We start from the raw sequence: 15,235 nt of genomic DNA, 5'->3' as shown, positions 1-15,235 counted from the left end.
TAATAATAATAATAATAATAATAATAATAATAATAATAATAATAATAATAAATCATAATTATCACTTTTGTCCTTGAGAATTTGTTCTATTTCTACCGATGCGCGATGTATAGGATCTACTGTATGTTATAATGAAAGGCGCTTAGAAAGTAAATGTATTATTATTATTATTATAAATATACAATACATATTGATTTCTATAGCGCTTTAATAACAGCTAAAGCTACAACAAAGCTTAACAGACTAGTATCATATACGGGAAATAAAGCAATATAAATATAAATATAAATATAACAATGATAACAATAATAATAATAATAATAATAATAATAATACAGACGCTCCCTAACTTACGAACGAGATACGTACCAAACGGTTGTAAGGTGAATGTGTTCATAAGTTGCTTCAGTGCTATATTTTGTATGGAATGTATGTTTCATAAGTATGTTTATATAAATATGTTTACAGCTTGTATAGATTACCTGGATTGGGTTGTACTGAAAAATATATGCTCTATAAAGATATATATACATGTACAACTGGAGAGAATACTACATATGTTATTACAAAAATGTTTGTATGTACCGATGTTCGTAACTCGAATGTTCGTAAGTAGGGGAGCGTCTATATAGCGCTTTAACAACAGCTGAAGCTGCGACAAAGTATCATATATAACTATAAAAACAATAATAATAATAACAATAACAATAAAAACATTAATAATAACAACAACAATAATAATAATAATAATAATAATATAGGGACAATATAAATACAGACGCTTACGAACGAGATACGTTCGAAATGGTCGTAAGGTGAATTTGTTCGTAAGTTGCTTCAGTGCCATATTTTGTATGTTTAGGGCTTATATAAGTATGTTTAAGGTTTATATAAATATGTGTGTAAGTTTCCTGGATGAAGTTGTACCAAAAAAATAAACATTTACTAAAATATGTGCTTTATAAAGATCTGTACATGTACAACTGGAGAGAAAACCGCATACTGTATGTTACTACCAAAATGTTCATTGTTCATAACTCGAATGTTCGTAAGTAGGGGAGCGTTTATATAAACAATATAGATATTTTCAGTTTCACGTCATGAACTTCTCACAAAATGTCCCCGTAAAGCAGGATTTGAGGTAATCTTTGCCCGGCAAAACCAGATTAATTTGTTTGCCATTACTGCGCAATGTGCGAGAATCGAAACAAGGTTGCAGAAAATCCTACTGGGACCCTCCGCACCCTGGCCACCACCTTTTCCAGCGACTCCCCTCAACTATAGCAGACATTTAAAAAGTTTCTTATTATGATTCTTATTATGATATATGTGCATGTGTGATGTGCACGTTAGTGAGAGATATTGCCATATTTCAAATTTAATATTTACCCCACCAAAAAAAATACATACAAAAAGCGTCAATACAATTCTTAGCTTGTCTTTTTTTTTTTTTTTGTCGTAGTTTTTTTTGGGGTTGTTTTATTCATTTGATCAATTCACCTTTTTCCAATATACAATTTTATGTTTATCAGAAGATTAAGATGACAAACAAAAAGAACAAAAGGCACAAATCCACAGGAAAGATCGAGAAAAAGCAAAAAAAAAGGGGGTACGCCAACACACAAGAGAATCAAAGGAGACCCAACCCTTTTTTTTTTTTTTTTTATGGGTGCTACCGATATATTTCTGGCCTTTAATTTTATGTTAAATTCAATGTTAAATGGTGCAATGTTTTTCCCTCAGCACTACAACATTTCAAACAAAAAACAAATAAAAACAAAAGAAAAAAAAAAAAAAAAATATATATACTATTTTTTCATACAGTCCCACAATGTGATGGGCAGCGCAGCAAAATGTTTTATTGAAGCCTGATGATGTCTAAAAAAAATTCATACTTGACAACGGAACGTGCTATTTTGGTGACCTTTGGTGACCTTTGGTGACCTTTGTCCTCATTATTTCATTCAAATGGAGTGATACCTTGGCTAACGAACTTAATCGGTTCCCAGACAGAGTGTGTAAGGCGAAAAGTGTGTATCCCAAAATTTAATTTTCCATAGGAAACCATTAAAATGAGAATAATCCGTTCCCAGGTCCCCATAAAACATCATTTTCTTCTACACGTGGCTTTAAACGAAGATTGGGGGCTGGGAATAGAGGACAAAAAAAAGTCAGCAGCCATTTTCGTTTTAGGAGAATGGCTTCACTGTCTGTCTGTAACCCCCACCCACTCACTGCTGTGTTCTTGACCAATCACGTGGCTTTAACCGACGACTGGCGGCAGGGACAAAAACAAGCCGGCTGCAGTTTTCATTTAGAACGGGCTCGTTCGCGAATGACACATCACTTCCGTGTGTATCCCGAAAAATAGTAAATTTAACGTTCGTAAACCGAAAAGTTCGTAAGCCGTCGGCTGTTCGCATGGCCACTTTGTACCAACGTACAACAAAAACAGTCACATCACAAACACGCACAGACATGCACGTACGCTCATGCACGCACCGCAAAAACAACAAAAATAATCCACCAAACCAAAAACCAGAGTATTTTTTTTTCTGATCGTGGCAATTATTGCTATTACTGGATACATTTGTTTATCCATTGGTGACTGGCTAACTGGCTGACTTCCTGTTCGCTACCGTCGCGATACAATTTCATTTTGCGATACCGACGATACCAACAGTATCATGATACTGAAGAAAAATTCGATAGCACCCCCACCAAAAAATAAAAAAATTACAGCCGTGTTTACTTACAATAACATAAAGTCTGATACTGTATATAGCTAGTTTGCTAGCATTTTGCTACCCACAGCTATCATTGTATTTAGTTACACCTCATTGATCTATCTTGAAAGTTGATGTAAAGTACGTGAAAAGTACACAACGGTGATATTTTAGACGCCCGTGTATCAATATTGTAGCAGATGATACTTTGTGATTTTATTGCCGTAGCTTTAGCTGTCTAGCTTTAGCTGTCTAGCCTTAGCTAAACTTGGTACCTCAACATTACAGTGATTAAAATCGCGAAAGTCCAGAATAGATCTTTGGCAGTGGCGGACCGTCAAGGCCTGCAAAGCCTTCTCTGCTGGCCTAAAAATATCAGAATCACGGACAGAATCAATTATATTTTCTCCACGAATTCTTATTATATAATTCCAAACTATTTTTCATCTTCCTTTCATTACTTTTTTCCAGTTGCGCTGCTTCCAGATGTGTGTTTTCATATTTAAGCATTTAACCAATCAGATTTCAGTCATCTTTGTTACCAGGGTCAGAAATCGACCTGGACGCCTTCACAATCAGTTCTGCAGGCCCTGTCGCATCAAATTGTCAATCAAACTGTTGCTCTAACCAATCAGAATTCGAGTTGGCAACCCGAAAGGGGTACCAACGCCTTCTTGAAGGCGCTAGTTAGCGCCAGAGTTTTCGCAAACTATGATTGGCTAGTTACTAGCCAATCATAGTTCGCTAAAAAAAACCAATGGTACCCTCTAGTGGACTTGTTGTAAATCACACCATGCTTTTTTCAGTCCGGATTGATTCAGACATAGCACTACTGAAGGCCTAGCGATGAAATCCACAGCCCGCCACTGATCTTTGGTATACTTTTCAATATTTAGCATTGTAAAAAGGGGCTTTACTTCATTTAAAAGTGACGTCAACCAAATTGGGCTCATTAGCTAAGTAAATAAGTAGCCTAAGGTGTCGAACACCCGAATTTTTACGTAGCTTCAAATAATTATGTTGAAACCACACTTCAAAAACACCATTGACTCCTTTCCGATGACCTTTACGACGGAAATAACGGCGTCAAGACTTCAATTAATTCATCGACGGGCAATATGAATGTTTAGCTTTCCGCTTAACCCGAATGCTAAATGCTTCACTTGGACAAACGTGCAAAATCACGCACACGAACGCAACACGCACGCCGTCACGTCACCATGTCAAAAAATAAACACAGCGCAGTATCGACAGGGTACGAATCAACAGAAATTTTTAACCTGCCGGTTTAGACCATTGTAGCTTTAAACGACAAACCACATGCTAATAATGCTAACGGAAAGCAAAACAAAACAAAAAATAAAACACACTAATAGCAGCCGATGGGGTGAAATAAAAGTCAGATTTACCGAAAAGACCAATTTTTGAAAAACCCTGTTGATATACTATATTCATATATATGTACAGTATATAAATACTGCATTATTCCCTACAATATCTGCACCCTACATCCCCCATAGCGTGTATTTATGTACAACATCGGAATAGCTTCAGTAAATCCTTAAGTAAAGAGATTAAATAACTGCCTGTGTTTCTGGGAATGAATCAATGAACGAAATGAATCGACTGAATTTCTAGCGGACACCTGCGAACCGTTAGCGAACGGAACCGTTAGCGAACGGAGCTGTTAGCGAACAGAGCTGTTAGCGAACAGAGGCCAGAAACGACGGGTTTATAGGGTCCAGCATCGTGGAAACCAGGCGGTAGGTACCGAGCGAGAGGATTTTGGAACAGGAAGTAGGTCAGAACTGGGAATTCGGTAGGGCGGTGGGGCGGATGTTGCGGTCGGTTGGATTGGGAGTTGGACGTGAATCCGCTGGTGTCTCGGTATTCGGGTCTGGAAGAAAGAACACGGGGTAGGGAGGAAAAATAAATGTAGTGGGGAAAAAAATACACACAGGAAGTGTTGCTACTAGTTTTTTGAGCATTTCTAATCCAGATAGCTAATAGACAGAAAAAAGATAGCTAGATAGATAGCCAGCCAGGTACCCAGCTAGGTAGTTAGCTAGGTAGCCAGTTAGAAAGCCAGCTACAGTACTGTAGACCGCAGACGGGTTGTTCTGGCGGCAAACTTTTCTGCCGCCGATGGCTAGCTATCTAGCTATCTGGCTAGCTAGCTATCTATTTATCTGGCTAGATATCTAGCTAGCTATCTAACTGGCTAGTTATCTAGCTAGCTATCTAACTGGCTAGCTATTTAGCTAGCTATTTAGCTAGCTATCTGACTGGCTAGCTATCTGTTAACTAGCCATTAGCAAGCTAGATAGCTTTCTATCTATTTGAGTTATTCCGGGTTGAGTGAACGCTGGCGCGTGTGTCTGCCACTGCTCACCCACAGAAAAAAACTCATCCTGTGACTGTAAAGTGACCTTGAGAGTTTTGAAAGGTGCTTATAAATGAAATGTATTATTATTATTATTAGTAGTAGTAGTAGTAGTAGTAGTAGTAGTAGTAGTATTATTATTATTATTACTATGACTATTATATGACATTGATGCTAATTTCATTAGCCGGTCTATGGCGTTTTGCATTATAGTTAGCATTAAGCGAGTGCATTCAATCCTTCATGCATAATTCTATTTGCTTCATTGTTTTCAGTACACTTCAAGTGAGAGTGGCATAAAAAACAAATAAATTAAAGAAATAATATTTTAATAGCAAGCGATGATATCATATTGATCGCGACTTCCGATTAATCGATTTTGCTTTCGATTAATCGAACACTTGGCTCAGCACAGAACTGATCAGTCTCACCTGATGAGCAGCAGCATTCACAGTCTCGGCGAGGGGGCCGGGAGGGGGGTCCGACCTCAGTCCTCGAGCGCCACCATGCCTTTCACGGGGTCCTTCACTCGCATCTACAAGACGATCGGCACTCGTTTAGTCACTCGCTCGCTCGCGTCCGTCCTTCCATTTCGGCGGCGTCACCTCATCCAGTTCCTTTCGCGTTTCCTCCTCCATGCGACGAATGTCCTCCATGTTCAGGTCGATCCATTTGTCGATCCAGCAGAACAACTGACGGTGGAAGTTGGTGAACAGACGCTTTTCTTGCTACGGAGGCATATGGAGGAAAGTCAGCTGCCGCGTCGGGTAGCGGTTACAAAAATCTAAACGACGCCGATGGACCTTCTGGATGAAGTTTTCCACTTTGTTCTGCAGGCCCCACCACTTGAACTTCACCGTGACTAGCTTGTAGGCACACATGTGTGGGCAGTCTTTCTTGTTGGGGAGTTCTTTCTGCGGGAATAAGAGCGAAGATGACCATTCCACAACCCGTTTAGGCAGCTGTGGTGTTCTAATGTCTTTGCAAGTGATGAGTGGCTTTCAGAGCAACTTCAGATCACGGTGAAGAATATTCTGCATGCAATGCCACATCCCGTTCACTCCTTTAAATTTGTGCAGCAGCCCGTTTAGGCAGGTAACATGAACTCAAATCAATTGCAACCGCTACCCGTTATCACCGTGTCAGAAGTAACCATACAACTACTCGGGATCAAATGTCAGTCTGTGTTGACGTTCTGATTCTATTTCTACAGCAGCCCGTTTAGGCGGCAAACTGGTTTGCTGCCTATCTTCTTATTCCAGGTACCGTTGTTCATATAAGACAGACCGTTGAGGCAGCTGATTGTGCCCTATGTTGTGAAAACACGAATAAATAAATACAAATAAAACATTTTTTGTTCAGAATGCTTCATAGCAGACAACCCGTTTAGGCATCAAATGTGTTTATGTAGATCTGAATTATTTTGTCAAGTTGGAAAGGAATATAAGTGAAATAAGATCTGAATTATGAAACCTCTGCATCAAATGCTTTCAACAGCAACCTATTTAGTCAGCATAGACTGCAGCCTATTTAGTCACCAAATGGTCTCCATCTGAATTTATTGCGCCCTCTCTTGGTCGTTCTCCGTATGACGGGGTAATATCAATGACTGCCCTAGTTGCATCCATAATTGTTATTACTCTGACAGCCCGTTTAGGCATCAAATGTGTTCGTGTAGACCCGAATTATGTTGATTGTTGCCAGTTTGTAAAGGAACCCAGTAGAATAAGATCTGAATTATGAAACCTCCGCATCAAATGCTTTCAACAGCAACCTATTTAGTCAGCATCGACAGCGGCCTATTTAGTCACCAAACTGTCTATATCTGAAATTATTGCGCCCTCTCTAGGTCCTTTTGGGTATTACAGGCCAATATTAATGCCTACGCTAGTTACATACAGATTTGTTACTACCCCGACAGCCCGTTTAGGCATCAAATGTGGAAAAGGAACCCAGTAAAATAAGATCTGAATTATGAACCCTCCGCATCAAATGCTTTCAACAGCAACCTATTTAGTCAGCATCGGCAGCGGCCTATTTAGTCACCAAACTGTCTATATCTGAAATTATTGCGCCCTCTCTAGGTCCTTTTGGGTATTACAGGCCAATATTAATGCCTACGCTAGTTACATCCAGATTTGTTACTACCCCGACAGCCCGTTTAGGCATCAAATGTGTTCCTGTAGACCCGGATGATGGCTGGAAAAGGAACCCAGTAAAATAAGATCTGAATTATGAACCCTCCGTATCAAATGCTTTCGACGGCGGCCTATTTAGTCAACAAACCGGCTCCATCTGAATTTATTGCACCATCTACTGGTCGTTCTGGATATTACAAGGCAATATCAATGACTATGCCAGTTGCCTCCATAATTGTTATTACTCTGACAGCCCGTTTAGGCAGCACCTTTGTCTAATTACACTGCAAAATTGAACAAACATGCATACCCGCCAATCTGGTCCGAGAGGGCCTCGTCCAGTCTTCACCGACTTGTACCTGCAGGGATCTTCTTCTGACTTGTAGTCCTGCCAAGAAAGCAACAAAATTAATAACAATAAACACGTGGTGTCCTTCAAAGTCCAGATCCGCGGTCTAGAACTTGTTCTGCACACCTTGGGCTCCACTTGGCTCCTGTCAGCGATGTCAATGTAGACCACGTCCACCTTTTTCCAGGTTTCCGCGTCCAAACCGTGAACCTAAGAAAAAAAACCAGGATGTGACGCTCTTAGGAGAGCATGACACAAGATTTTACAGACTATTTCTTGGAATTCGCCTTTTGCCTGATCAAAAATATAAAGTCGCTTTCACCAATCGTCATTTTGACGAACGTGGAAGCGGCAAAGAACACAAAGTTGAACCGTTACGTTATCCTGCCGTCCCAAGTCGGGTTTGTGCCACGTCTCGATCTTGATCAGGAAGTTCTCCTTCATGTATTCGTTCTGATAAGGGAGCGAGGAAACAAGGTTTGTGATAATAATAATAATACATTTCATTTCTAAGCGGCTTTCAAAACTCTGAAAGTCACTTTACAGTTACAGGATAAGTTTTTCTGTGGGTGAGCAGCGGCAGCCACACGCGCCAGCGTTCACGATACCCGGAATTTAATAGATAGGAAGTTAGCTAGCAAGCCAATAGTACTTCATAGATAGCCAACAGATAGCTAGCTAGATAGCTAGCCACCTAGATAGCTCTATAGCTAATAGCTAGCTAGCCATATAGTTAGTTAGCTAATACACCTAATGTCACAATTAAATACACAGATAGAAAGCTCGATAGCCAGCTAATGGATAGCCAACAGATAGCTAGCCACCTAGACAGCTCTATAGCTAATAGCTAGATAGCTAGGTAGCTATTACATAGCACTTTAACAATAGCAGAAGCTGAGACAAAGCGCTAACATGGACAAAAGGGAAATGCTGCCCTCTAGCTAGATAGTTAGTTAGCTAATACACTGAATGTCACTATTAAATACACAGATAGAAAGCTAGCTAGCCAGCTAGTAGATAGCTCATAGATAGCCTGCCAGATAACCTGCTAGATAGCTAGTCACTTCAATAGCTATATAGCTTAGAGCTAGCTAGCTAGCTATTATATAGCGCTTTAACAACACCAGAAGCTGGGACAAAGCGCTAACATGGACAAAAGGGAAATGTTGCCTTCTTGTGGAAGGGAAAACATGATGACGCTCAAATATCATATACACACACACACACAAACACACACACACACACACACACACACACACACACACACACACACACACACACACACACACACACACACACACACACACACACACACACACACACACACACACACACACACACACACACACACACAATACATGACTAGCATTGCCCATCCCGGTGATATCAAATGTCTCTCGATACCGTTGTTCTGTTAGCGTGTTTGTGCGCAATATTGCTATTGTACTTACAGTGATGACTACACATCCAGTTTGAAGGAAAGCAGATGGAGGAAAAACACACACACACACACACACACACACACACACACACACAAAAAAGTGACCATTGAGTGATTTGAGGCACTCTTGACAATATACAGGATATTTGTTTTGTGTATGTCGTGTATGTCGTGTGTGTGTGTGTGTGTGTGTGTATCAGGTGATAGCTAGCCTGCCTACTCTCTCTCTAGCTGGGAATCCAGTAAATTATTCAGGGACTGCATCAGGGTGTAACGTGTGTGTGTGAATGTGTATGTGTGTGTGTGTGTACCGATACCTGTGCGGCAATACGGGTACGCGTTCCAGGCTTTCTCGTGGATGTTGAGGGCGGAAGCCGGAGCTAACATTCGGACGAAGGACGGCACTTTACTAAAGGGAGAAAAGTGTTTTGAGGACATTTAGGATCTGGCTGGTTGGATAGCTACCTAGCTAGCTAGCTAGCTAGCTATATTATTAATAACAATATATTTCATTTCTAAGCGCCTTTCAAATCTCTCAAGATCACTTTTACAGTCACAGTAAAAAAAGTTTTTCTGTGGGTGAGCAGCGGCAGCCACATGCGACAGCGGTCACTCAACCTGGAAGTAACTCAAATAGATAGAAAGCTAATAATAATAATAATAATAATACATTTCAATTCTAAGCGCCTTTCAAATCTCTCAAGGTCACTTAACAGTCTCAGAACATGTTTTTCTGTGGGTGAGCAGCGGCAGTCACACGCGACAGCGTTCACTCAACCCGGAAGTAACTCAAATAGATAGAAAGCTAGCTCATAATAATAATAATAATAATAATAATACATTGCATTTATAAGCGACTTTCAAAACTCTCAAGGACAGAGCGAATATATAGCGAGCTATATCGCTAATAGATAGCTAGCTAGATAGCTAGACAGCCAGCCCGATAGCTAATAGATAGCAAATAAGCAGCAAATAGATAGCAAATAGATAGATAGTTAGTTAGCTTGCTAGCTAGTAATATGGCTAGATGGCTAGCTAGATAGCGATCTAGCTAGATAGCAAGGTGGCAAGATAGCTAGCTAACTAACTAGATCAATAGATAGATAGATAGATCAATCAATAGATAAAAAGAAGTGATGGGTGTTAATATACGATAAAATATCGAGGCGAAGTTTGTTTTGGAAAAAGCAGTTAAAATGGAGTTTCTATGTCTTTTATGGGATGGTTTTTGGAGATTTTTTTTGTGGGTCTATTCATGAAAAAAAAAATGCTTTGTGTTTTATGGTGAGGAATGACAATGGCCGCTTTCATCTAAAATGGCCGCTTCAATCTAAAATGGCCGACGTCCGCTGACGGAAGATTCAAACGTTGTCGTTGTATTCTTACCTCTGCAGGTGATAAATTTTGTGCGTGTATTGCCCTTTCTCGCCGTCCTTGTCGTAGGGCTCATTTTTTAGCACCTCCACGCCTTCGCCGCCTCCAGTTTCATTCTTGCTAGCCTCGGCTACCGAGTACAGCTGGCCCACTTGGTACTATCAAGGGAGGAAAAAGCCTAACATGTTTTTATTGCTTTATTTTGAAATTATTTTTCATTCCTAAATTAACTTTCTTCGCATTCTGGCCCCAACCGGCGTGATATCCCACATCCTACCATCCACCATCTTGCTAAATCCACGTGACCTCGAGACATGCGGAACAATGGTGGCCATTCTTTCTTAATCGCGTCTAATCCACTAGTGATGTGTCGTTCGCGAACGAGCAGGTTCTTAGAGCTGAATCGCTGAAGTGAACGAAGAGAGCCGGTTCCTAATAATGAGCCGGAAATGGGAGCCGACTTTTTTTTTGTCCTCTATTCCCTGCCCCCGGTCTTCGGTTAAATCCGCTAGTGATTGGTCGATATCCGTGGTAGAGGAGGGAGGGGTAAGTAAGTGGTAAGTAAGTAAGTAAGTAAGTAAGTAAGTACGTAAATAAATAAGTAAATACGTAAATAAGTAATTAAGTAAATAAGTAAATAAGTAAGTGTAAATATGTAAGAAAATAAATAAGTAAAAATAAGTAAATAAATAAGTAAGTATGTAAATAAGTAAATAAGTAAGTAAGTAAATAACTAAGTGAATAAGTAAATAAGTAAATAAATAAGTAAGTAAATAAATAAGTAAATATGTAAATACATAAATAAGTAAATAAGTAAATACATAAACACGTAAATATGTAAATAAGTAATGAGGAAAATAAGTAAATAAGTAAGTATGTAAATATGTAAGAAAATAAATAAGTAAGTAAATAAGTAAATAAATAAGTAAGTATGTAAATAAGTAAATAAGTAAGTAAGTAAATAACTAAGTGAATAAGTAAGTAAGTAAATAAATAAGTAAGTAAATAAGTAAATATGTAAATACATAAATAAGTAAATAAGTAAATACATAAACACGTAAATACGTAAATAAGTAATGAGGAAAATAAGTAAATAAGTATATAAGTACACATAAGTACAGACACACGCAGCAGTGAGGAGAAGGGGCAAGGGGTAGACAGGTGGACAAATGTTATAATATTATGCTGTTATTATTCTTCAATTATGATATTTTTTACTCGTTGGTATGATAGCATTATTAATATGAAAAGCAAATTAGTGACAGCTGATCATCAGACTAGAGTAACCACAGGGAAAAACATAAATCAAGTCATATAAATATATTTAATTTTAATATATTATATTTAATATATTTAATATTTGATACAGTGCATTTTTTACATGCGTAATTCATTTTTCACATAATTTTACATGATTTTTTTTAGTAGTTAATTAATTTAAGCAAAAAAAAAAAAAAAAAAAAAAAAAAAAAAAAAAAAAAAAAAAAAAAACAAACAAACAAACAAACAAACTGAGGAGCCATTTGGGAGCCGAAAGAGCCGGATCTTTTTTATTGAGCCGAGTCAAAAGAACCGGCTCTCTGAAAAGAGCTGCAATTCCCATAACTAGTGTGGAACAATGCCGGCCATTCTTTCTTAATCGCGTCTAATCCATCCACCGGGCTCGCAACCCTGGCACAAATCTGGAGACGCCGCAGATTTCTCAGGATTGTATCATTCGCGGATATCATTTCATTTTCAGGCATGTGTTTGCACAACCGCTGCAGCTTTTTTTTCCACTCACCATTTTCCAATTAGAAGGAAAAAACATAAATAGCGCGATGGTGAATGGTTGTGTGTTGCACCAAGACTACTATTTGATACTAGTTGACACAAATTCCCAGCAAACAAATCAACCCATTTCCAATGGAGCTTTTGCGCCATCTTGTGCATTTTCTGGGACGCTACGTTGGAGTCCAGACGGCTCGAATTGATACGGAAGGACTTCTTTAATCGATTGCAAACATTTATGCTTTCCTCTTCAGAACTATTTGAATCATATTCATAACTGGATGAGTAACAACAAAGCATCTTCTCCCAATCTGAACTCTCTGAAGTCATTGTTTTGATTCTGGAGCAAGGCAGTGTGTGACCAATAGTGATGTCACGAACAAGGGGGCGGGACTTTCTGAATCTGCCCAGTTCCAAGTTCATTTTGTGGCAGTTTTGGTTCACTTTAAGTCATTTTTATTGGTGTTTTGCATTTGACTAAAAATATCAGCCTGCGTGTTTTGGGTATTATAGATGCTATCAAACATTTTTCTGATGTCTTCTAAATCTCCACGTCACTTCCTGAAAACGATTCGGGGCACTGAAAAACTGTTCATGTTAAACAACTAGAAACAAAACGCAACTGCTCCTAGAGGGAATTTCAAAATAAAACCTGGTAGAAGTCTTTGTGGCAAATTCTGTCCTCTGGGAAAACGTCTCCGTCACACATTTGATGTGAAGGTCAAGGACAGACGGAAGGAGATGCATTTCAGAGCCCTTTGGGCTTTATTTATTTATGTTTTTTTTACTCTCAGTTTTCTTTTGAAATGAAAAAAGGCCACAAGGAGTCTTCGGAAATTGAGAGTCGAAAAGAATGGTTCGATTGATGACATTGAGTGCCTCAAAATAGATATATTTTTTTTGCATTCAGATCGGGATATAAAACAAATCGAACCGCTCCTCCATGATATATATAAATATATAAATAAACACACATCGTAAATAAAACAAGCGGCAACAAAAGCACAATACAAAACAAATTGAAAATGTAACTTTACCTCTTCCACGGAGATGGGAAGAATCACACGGCTGCGGGAGAGAAAAGAAGTCGTCCATTAATTGCCTGAAGGTTAAAATTCCCATCAATCAGCTTCCACAAATAACCCGCACAAGCCATCTTCACACTTGATGAAAAAAGCTATCAACCCAGCTAAACAGAACACAATTGATGAGGAACAAGGTAAAATTAGCGCATTAGAAAGCACCTACAAGGGATCATTCCTCAAGATGGTGAAAAAAGAAGGCTACGTTCCTCATCAAATGTTTAATGCTGAGGAAACCGGCCACTCCACTCCATTAAGCCATCAACAACCATCACAAAGGTAAATAAAATGACTTTATTATATAGTACATTTTATTTCTTTCATTATAATACCATAGCACATTTATTATATGTAAAATAAGGTATATTTTGTGTAGTTATAAGGCTAGAAAGTAGAAAACTATGTTTTATGGGAACCTGGGAACGGATTATTCTCATTTTAATGGTTTCCTATGGGAAATTATTTTTTAGGAAACACACTTTTCGCCATACACACTGTCTGGGAAACAATTAAGTTCGTAAACCAAGGTATCACTCACTGTATGTCAAATATCAGCATTGACAACGCTTTTTAATTACCTTCCAGGTGCACCGCTAATCGCTAAATGGCATGACTACCCCCCCGTTGTGTGCCAGTGACAATTTATTGATTAAAACCACGTGACCATAAAAAAAGGGAAGCCGGGCTAGGTGTGAGCAGATGGCTTTGCCCTTGCTGCTAGCAGGCCTCAGTGACTAAAAATCATTTTTAGCATCTTAGCGCATACCGATAAAGATTCTCAATAAAAATCTTCCATAATGCTTTCTTTCCCTTTTTTTACATTGTTTCCCATTTGAGCACATTATTATTCCAGATTGGCCTTTACCGTCAATAAAATGGAAGAATGTGGATGTGCCTTTCATTCCTTAAATGAAGTAATAAATTCCACGTGAAGAATGTGAAGGGCACAACCGCCATAACTGAGCATGTGAGGGGTGCAGGTGATGATGATGATGATGATGATGATGATGCAACAGCCTTCATCATCTGCCGCGATTCATGCGGTGGAAATATGACATCCATACCCCCCCAAACCACCTCCTCTTCATCCTCCACCCTCAATGTCGCGCGCATACTTACAATTCCTTGATGAGCATCGTTGGGCAAGCGGAAGTGTAAAGGTGTATTATTATTATTATTATTTGCGTCGTTGTCTGGTTTCTCCTGTTTTTCTTTTACACCCGTTATGTCATTCTAGCCGCACAAGCCGCCGACTGGCTGCTGCCGTAAGCTATGACTTCCTTCCCTGCTGCACGCGGCCCGCTACTGCAGAAAAGGGACGCCGAGTATAAGCAAAGGGGGGAGGGGTTTATGACCCGCAGGCGAGTCCATTTCGGACATTCAGAGGGGGGTGTAAATGAAGTAGCAATAATGAAGTGGTAAATTGAGCCACTGGGTTCCAAAATGGATGCTAGGAAATTAATAATTGATTGTAAATAAAGTGGGACATTCCGAGTGTTCGTGACTGGCCCTTTAAGGTTTCCGCGTTGGCGTCATCGCAGGTTGGGCGACGTCACTGGAGCGCGACGCGTCATGAGAAAGCCCGCCTATCCGGTGGCAGTTCTACGTGACGTCACTGTGATGCGATTCCGTGTGAGCTGGTGAACCCAATAGGGTCACACGCTTTAAAAAAAGAAAACGAGAAAAAATGTGACGGTTAAATTAGCAAAAACTAATCTGTTGAAAGAAGAATATATATTTTTTATTTATAAAAATATTTATAGTTTGTGCCGTCAAAAAAAAAAAAAAAAAAACACTTACCTCTTAAAACTCGTTTTATTGTACTTACACCTCTTGAATTGTTTATAGTGGCTATAAAATATAACCAATGACTTATTTTTAAAGTAGAAAAAAAATGCTTGAAGCAAGTGCAATCTATCAATTTTCATCCTTTTTTCTTATTGTTTTAATTGATTTCTATCTATCTATCTAT

At 39.0% G+C, this 15,235-nt stretch overlaps 1 protein-coding gene across 1 annotated transcript; it reads right to left on the bottom strand.

Moving 5' to 3' along the window:
• Positions 1–1,427: 1,427 nt before the first annotated feature.
• Positions 1,428–14,566, bottom strand: LOC148886762 (phosphatidylinositol transfer protein alpha isoform). Its single transcript, XM_089017407.1, has 12 exons — positions 14,383–14,566; positions 13,219–13,249; positions 10,424–10,569; positions 9,355–9,446; positions 9,048–9,055; positions 7,975–8,049; positions 7,723–7,806; positions 7,558–7,635; positions 5,913–6,023; positions 5,715–5,837; positions 5,541–5,644; positions 1,428–4,623 (listed from the first exon to the last, which is right to left on the bottom strand). The coding sequence occupies exons 1-11, from the start codon at positions 14,397–14,399 to the stop codon at positions 5,597–5,599; spliced, it is 813 nt and encodes a 270-aa protein (XP_088873533.1). The 5' UTR covers positions 14,400–14,566; the 3' UTR covers positions 1,428–4,623; positions 5,541–5,596.
• Positions 14,567–15,235: the final 669 nt, after the last annotated feature.

This window comes from Hippocampus bargibanti, linkage group LG16 (genome assembly GCF_051943395.1).
Source record: "Hippocampus bargibanti isolate YZ-2025 linkage group LG16, ASM5194339v1, whole genome shotgun sequence".
Lineage (NCBI taxonomy): Eukaryota > Metazoa > Chordata > Actinopteri > Syngnathiformes > Syngnathidae > Hippocampus > Hippocampus bargibanti.
The sequence above is the reverse complement of the archived record's forward strand: the minus strand, read 5'-3'. Positions and strand labels throughout refer to the sequence as shown.